The 7,862-nt window shown below is 38.5% G+C and overlaps 1 protein-coding gene across 1 annotated transcript; it reads left to right on the top strand.

The window, feature by feature from the left end:
* Positions 1-1,829: 1,829 nt before the first annotated feature.
* Positions 1,830-2,246, top strand: LOC149267400 (DUF724 domain-containing protein 6-like). The gene has a single exon (XM_089411560.1). It carries the CDS (start codon positions 1,830-1,832, stop codon positions 2,244-2,246), a length of 417 nt encoding a protein of 138 aa, XP_089267686.1.
* The last annotated feature ends 5,616 nt before the right edge of the window (positions 2,247-7,862 follow it).

Genomic DNA, 7,862 nt, shown 5'->3' with positions numbered 1-7,862 from the left:
TTTAATTAAAATAATTATCATATGTACAAGTTTTATGTGAAGTAACACATGGGTTTTTTGGTATGTGGTATTGATAATCCATTGTAGTGTAATAAACCCTATATACACATTAAGAATCTAAAGGTTATAGTGGTAGATGTTTCTTTAGATGTGTATAAATGATTAACTTTTATAATAAATAATTTAATTTATAATTATAATTTAGTGAGTCACTCTCACTTATTTTGATATTTATTATGAATTGATGCATATAGGTATTTGTCAACACTTCAATTTATATGACTACACTAGTTTATTATCAAATTAAAATTCTAGAAACTGTATTAAAAATAAATACTACATATAAAGATATATTTTTTAGATTTCATAGAAATAACTATAATTTCTCAAAAAAACATGTAATACACAATAAAATTACAAATACACACTATGGAGTAAACAACCATAAGTACCATATAGTAAGATCTAGAGACATGCCATAGATAGATCTTCTACATATACTTCTGCATATAGATACATATAGGTTATAATGTCATGTTACAAGTTTTCTATAAATACTAGTTGTATTCAACCCTAAGCAATAACATTGACCATCTCCATAAAGGAGTTGATAGTACCAGAAGGAAAAAAGCATAGTAAAAGCCCTAACAAAAGCATACAAATAGTGCCTATACATCATGTCAAGAGTGCTCATGTACCATCATCTTATAGGCCTCACCTTCTATAAAGGTTTATTATAAAAATAATTATAATATAATTATTAATATTTTATTTACTTAAAATGAAGTTTTAAGCGTTACTATTATTGCTTACATTAATAAGTTTGTTTTTGATTTCTTGGAGGTGAGATTTTCTTTGAACCTTTCTTTCCAAGTTTAAAATTAATTACATCTTATTCCAAGGTATTATATTTAAGTTTGAATATAGTCTTAATGTGAAATTTCATTGTCTTGTACATGATAGATATGTTCTGAGGTAATTGTTTAGTTTAACTTTTTGATTTAGTCCAATTATATAGAAATAATAATAAAAATAATAATTAAAGTGGGACATCTAAAGTTTAAATATAGTATTTCCAAGAGAGTTTAGGAAAGGACACTTTGTAAGTTGTACATAAGAGATGTTTACTTGTTAGCTAGTTATTTTAAGAAATATAATCATAATAATAACAATAATAATTATCAATAAAACATTTTAACTTTTTCTAATTACATAAAAAGTAAAAAAAATTAAATTAATAATTTATTTATAATTAGAATTAATAACTAAAAAACTTACATCCACAATAACATATTAATTTTTGATACCTCAAAAAGATAAAATATGTTGAAGTACAAATATCTTTTAAAATGGAAAGAGATTTGATCTATATCTAATCCTTAATAGATCTAAAATTAATATTGAACTAAACTCATTAATAATAAAACTCATCTATATTTAAATATATTTATTAATTTCTTGACTTTAGTTAGATGGTTTTAATTTGATTGGTCGTTTTGTAAACCGTTATTTTAGTGGAAAGTTTTAGGATATGTTATTTAAAAAATTATTAATGATAAATTATTATTATTTGTATACAAAAATATGGGTAATTTAAAAATGACTTGCACAAAATAATTAAACGAACATAAAGGGGGTAAAAATGGGTAAAACATGACACAAATTGCAATATGCATCATATTTCTTTTGGCACGGTTTGGGCGTTGCAGAAATTTGAAGCTATTTAGGGTTTCTGGCTGTTTGCAGAGATTTGAAGCTATTTAGGGTTTCTGGCAGTTTGCAGAGATTAGAAGGGTTTCGGGTTGTTCGGTCAAGTGAAACGGGAAAGAATGGAATGGGTGGAAGGAATGAGAATCGAGTTCAGAAGCGATGAGAAGGGATTCGAGGGAGCGTGGTTTGAGGGAACTGTCACAACTCCTGGCAGGCGCGGCGATCCTTGCCGTATACAGTTGGACAAATTTGTAAATGATAACGGCGAACCACTGGTAGAGGAGGTGCAGCCTGATAAAATGCGACCTGTTCCGCCTCAAAGCCAGTTGGCTGTTCCCTTACAGCAAGGATTATTCGTAGAAGCGTACGACAAAGACTGCTGGTGGCGTGGATTCGTCGTGAGGAGGCGTGGATTCTTTTGTGGGGAGGAGTTTTGGTCGGTTTACTTTCCCGACACCAAAACTCGCTGCGCATATCGCCTTTCAGCCTTACGTCCCGCTCACGACTGGAAAGACGGAACCTGGCACTTGGTTTGATCCCTTGATCTGTTTTATTTCCAAACGATTTTCGGTGGAATTGTTATCATTATTTTCAAACCACCTATTAGGTATTACGTAAATAAAAAACTGCAGAATTCTTAATGTTCCCATGGCTATGTCTGGGCACGAACATATCCTTGCTTTGGAAGAGAAGTGATCCGGTCGGATCACCTCTACCTGTCTTCAGCTTAATTCTAGACGCTTTGTCACTAGACTTTTAGCTACGAAGTATAATTAAATAGCTTTTCATAAATTGGTAGATCTATTTATTTTTCGTAAAAAAATTTATATCTGTTTTATTTGGTTAATTGGTCACTGCATTTTGTTATCTATGTTGATTATTTTTTCCTCATACAAATTATTTTGAAGATTTGTGTATGAAAGAATGTGATTAAGTAGAATTTTTTTCACCCATTAATACAATTAAACAACACTGGGAGTTTGTGTCAAATAGGAAGGTAATTGAAAAGGTGTTTAAAATATTTTCTTCAAAAATTGGTCATCATGCTGTGGGTTTAGAAGAAACAAAAGATTTGAGTCAGACTAGTGTTGATGACTTGCATGGCTCTCTAATAAAGCATGGGTATAGGCTGAATAGGTTAGATAGTATTTTGGAAAATGCATTTTCATCTAAGGATCTTATAGTTGTGTAGAGACATGCATAAGTTCAGTCTTAGAATGGGAGTTTCCCAAGAGTAGTCCTTCAAATATTGCTAGAAGAGTTCAAACTCATACTTTTAACCATTCATGCTTTCACATATTTGCTAAATAAGGTTCTGCAATATTGCAAATTCATTTTAAATATATTCTTGTTTGAATATTGGAAAACTATCTTTTCTTGATGGATCTAATTATTAAGTTAAACAATGAATTCAGATAGATATACATGTCATTATTGTTAACTATTTAGCAAATAAATGACAAGTTTGTCTTTGTTTTAACCACAATTATATCACTTAATACAATTGTTTTGTTGAATTTGATTTAATTTTACTTGAATTTAGATATGTCTACAAGTAACTATTATCAAATAGCCAATTGTACATATTTGTCTTTTCGGTTGATTACTTGTGGGCTCCAGTATTGTAGCAATGATGCTACAACTCCTAGTATCTCTAATTTTATCAACCCGTTAGTTCGTACAAACTTGGATACAAACTTGGAAGCGACCGTGGTCTATGCACAAGTACTAGCTCTTGTCGCACCTCTGAGCTCGCACAAGTCAGCTATCGCACCTGTGAGGTCGCACAAGTCCGCTATCGCACCTGTGAGCTCGCACAAGTCCGCTAGGGCTCAAGCCAACTTCTATATGCTCTCAGAAGAAGCTGAGTGATGGACGAAAGTTATCTTGAAGGAAGCTAACCTATTTTGCAAAAAGGAAATTGAAAGACAACAAAGCATGGAAACCCTAGTAAACCCTAATTTAACTAGCTTGACCCTTACAACGCAAAAATGTGAATGAAACTTCTACCAATGATGCCATTACTTGGAGTGAGTTGAAATACATGAATCTAACCTATTTGCATCTGAAAAGACATGTTTTTTGTATTTTGTCATTAAGTGGTTGGATTTATTGTGATGGTGCTTTTGATTAGGGTTTGACTGTGTAGGAGCGATTCAAATGGAAGGAAAGCATGGGCAAGGTTAGGATGGCTAGGGGAGGTCCCACAGGGCCTCTAGCATCAGTCCACACAAGTCTACCACATTCGGATGCTACCAACCGAGTTTGCAGACTTCTACAGGAAGTCTACACGGGATCCTACACGAAACTCAGCGATTCTACAGGAAGTCTGTGCAATTCTACAGGATGTTCGATTGTGGGAGTTTTGCGAGATGGTGAAGTGTTGGAGTGGTGTGGGAGGATAGGTGAGATGGAGATGGAAGTGGTGATGGCTCACGAGTAGAGAAGTTAGATGGAGGAAGAGTGCATGTAGTGGGTTGATGGCTGGAAGGATGGGATTAACAAAAGGTCAAAAAGATGAAGCTACGTGGCTGTGGATGAATTGGAGGGTAAACGAGCTAGACAGAGGTCGAGTAGGTGGCTTTAGGAGAGGTTAAGAAGAAGAAGAAGGAAGTGGAATGATATGGAGCAGTGAAAATGAAACAAATGACGTATGTCTTGCACCAAAAACGAGAATTCATTAACCTATGATACCTGTTCCATTAAAACTATGAACAGCAATGTAAAACCAAGAAAAGAAACCGTGCATGGAATGAAGAATGTAGAAGTATGGTTCAATATCAAAAGTGCATGGATGGATTTTCAACGAAAATGTCTATGTTGCAGCTTGCAAGAACGTGAGAAGAACTGCGTTTCTTTTTGGTGGTTGATATGGACTGCACCCCAATCCCTAAGCAGAGATGGCAGTGGCCTCTAACAACCTTTTTCTGGAGCTCCAATGAATTATAACTATCCTCTTCTAACCTAAGCAACTCGAAGCAAATTCACCATAAACTAATCCTATTCGATCTCATGAAAAAGACTAAATTAGCAGACTGTAAATTCGAATTGCATGTCAAAGTAAAGAAACGAAGTGCTGAAACGAAATGCAAATAACATTACAACACCGAGGAGATCTATTCCTCTCAAGTTGGGCCCTAACCTCAGAGCTATAGCTCCCTTAGAAACTCAGAATGAGATCAAAATCTGCCTCCTTTATTCATAACCAAAAATCTGATGTCATGCCAAAACTGGCTTACAAAAAGAACCAACACCGAGCTATAGCTCGTACTTCCAAATTACAAGAGTAATGCAAAAGTTCAAAAAGCTTCTATCCAAGGCTACGGCCTCAGTATTTATGCAAAAATGATAGTCCAACAGGTTTCCTTGATTTGTGGAGCTCGGCTCTCCAACTGAAGGTTAAACTGTTGATCCTGTAGAACAGTTGTAACTGCTGTTCCTATAGAACAGTTGTAATTGCTCTTCCTGTAGAACAGTTGGCTGCCTCTAAGCTCGGTGGGGAGATTGATTGGAGCTCGGAGCTATGGTGGGAATCACGAGGAAGGTCCCCAAGACTGTGGACATCCTCTCCTAAAAACCAACAGTGCCACCTTACTGTCTCCTTGTCTCCTTTCTCGTGGTCTTTTCTCCCTTTTAATGCCAAAAACCTGAAAGCATCATGCATTAGTCACGTAGATAGAATGCCTACCCTTCTTCCTATAAACAACATGAATAAACCAAGAAATGAATGCATAAGCAATAAAAAATGAATGGTTTGAGCAGAGCAAGTAGGCCAAATGAGCCCAAATTGTACCAAAAATTGGGGCTCATCATCACCCCCCAGCTAAACTATTTGCTCATCCTTGAGCAACTTAGTCCAAATCCTCATCCTTCATTGCTTTCACTGCTTCCCTTGCATCCCAAGACTCTGTGGTAGTGTCCTCTCTGTGGATATGAAACCCTGCTTTCCTGTTCACCTCTTCCCATTGTTGACTGTCATCCTCCTTTGTATTGCCTTCAGTCAATCCTAGCAGTAGTGGTGGGCTGAGGTTAAGGCCAATCTAGCTGGCCTCGAGGCTTTGCATGGATTTCTTGTAAAGGTCAACCCTTGCCAAAGCTTCCCTCATCCGAATGGGGGTATGGTACTCTCGGATTTTCAAGCTGTGGGCCAGGGTATTCCATCTGCGTGCACATGCTTGGGCAGCACTTTCTCCCAACAACCTTTCCATGTCTTCAAAGTGAGCTATGGCTTGGGCCTATTGATCCATAAATCTCAAGGAAGCTGTGGGATCCGTGGCCAACTGTTGGTGGGCTGAGATGAGTGCCACCGGATCCTCTAGTTCTGGCCTAATGAACAGTGGCTCGCTCACTTCTCGGTTCATGACCGATTTTGCTTCAACTGCTCTTTGATCCTCATGGTTTAACCATGAGGCGAACGCCATCAATTGCATATCACCCAAGGCAATATTGGGATCCCAGGAGACTTCATTAGGCAAAGCCAAATTGTGGAGGTAAAACTCTCCTAATTTGGCTTTGTCTTCTCACGAACTAGTACTGCACAATTCAGAAAATTGTTGTGGGTTTTGGATATGTGAAATACCTCTTTGTGCCAAGGTGTTTATTTGGAACTGCAGCCATTGATATTTTAAGAACAATCCATAGGATTTTGCAGGCGGTCTGCACTGAATTGCCTCCATGGCCCAACTGGCCATGCAGGCCAATTGTGCTTCCTTTTGTTGCGGCTGTTCTCTTAGGGCTTGCACTTCAATTTTTGTTTGCTGTTCCGCTTCCTGTAGAAGTGTCATTGGCTCCTCAAGACTGGTGGTCAGCTCCTTTGTGCTTTGTTGTTCTTTTGTGGTGTCCTTGGAGGATGTTCCTGCCCCTGCCCTTAGTTCTTGTAGCTGCAATCTCAGCTTCTGATTTTCTTCCTGTAGAAGCACACGTTGGCAATTAGCCCCATGTTTGGCCATGGTGAATTCACTCCTAACCTCCTTGAGTTGCTCTTGTAAAGGGCCTATGTCCGCCACGCCCTTTGATTTGGCGATCTGCATCCATGTGTGGGAACGGACTCTCTCTTCTTCTAGGTGACTGTGATCCTGGGGGGTGACTTTTCCTTGGGAGAAGCAGGTGTATCTTCGATGATAATCGCGCTGCTGGATTGGGGCTGTGGCTTGCCCGTCTTTATCCTAACACTTCTTCGAGCTTTAAAGTATAGAGGGGTCTCTCTCTTCCTATTTTCTTTTGGCTTAGGTGGCGTGCTGAGGCCAGCTAATACAGCTGTTGCCTCCCGTGCCAGAATATCTACCTTCTTTTCTTTGGGTTTCACCTTTTCGGGGCTTCCTGTAGAAGCCTGTTTCTGCAATTTCGGGCTTCCTGTAGAAGCCTGTTTCTGCAATTTCGGGCTTCCTGTAGAAGCCTTTGTCTCTGTTTTTGGGCTTCCTGTAGAAGCCTGTTTCTCAGCGATTTTCGGGCTTCCTGTAGAAGCCTTTGTTTTTGTTTTCGGGCTTCCTGTAGAAGCCTGTTTCTGCTTTCCTGTAGAACCAGGTGTCTCCACCTTTGCTTGCTTGCCTGCCTGAGTTTTGCTTTTTGCTTTGGCTGTAGGTGCTGTTGAGGTACTTGGGTTGACGTGGACCACCTCAGCTTTGTCCATTCTGCTCTTCATCCTCTTTTCTCTTGCTGACAAGATAGGTGTGCCACCTTTTCCTTTGTCCTCCTTTTCCTCATGCTTTTTCCTTTGTTCTTTCTTCTGCACTGTGGTCGGGGTCTTCTGGCCTTCTTCTCTCTATCCCTCGGCCACTGCTTCTTGTTCCTCACTGCTGGAGGAACCCGTTTCTTCGATCAACATTTTAATGTCTCCATCTTTTGTCAAATTCTGGAAGGATTCCCATGAGAGGGGAACCTTATATGAATGCAACGCATCCTCCACAAGAAGCTTGATCAACCCATGGTCGGCTATCTGATTTGGTATGCCCTCTTTTAGCTTTGTGGCACACTCCATTAGAGACTGCAATAGGAAATAAGGGATGCTCAGTTTTTGTTCTACAGGAAGATCAATCCGGTGCCTCAATTCAGTGAGCAACCGGAAGTGATATGCATACACGATGCTGAAACGGCCTTCACAAGTGATATATTTCATGATTTGCAAACTGACTTCATTCCATGGTGGCAACAGG

Source organism: Pinus tabuliformis, chromosome 6 (genome assembly GCF_031772625.1).
Source record: "Pinus tabuliformis cultivar Carrire ecotype Pingquan chromosome 6, CPIR1, whole genome shotgun sequence".
Classification (NCBI taxonomy): domain Eukaryota; kingdom Viridiplantae; phylum Streptophyta; class Pinopsida; order Pinales; family Pinaceae; genus Pinus; species Pinus tabuliformis.
This window is presented reverse-complemented; position numbering and strand designations above follow the sequence as displayed.

Coding starts and splice junctions, on each gene's coding strand:
- LOC149267400 (XM_089411560.1), top strand. CDS start 1,830: ATGGAATGGGTGGAAGGAATGAGAATCGAGTTCAGAAGCGATGAGAAG.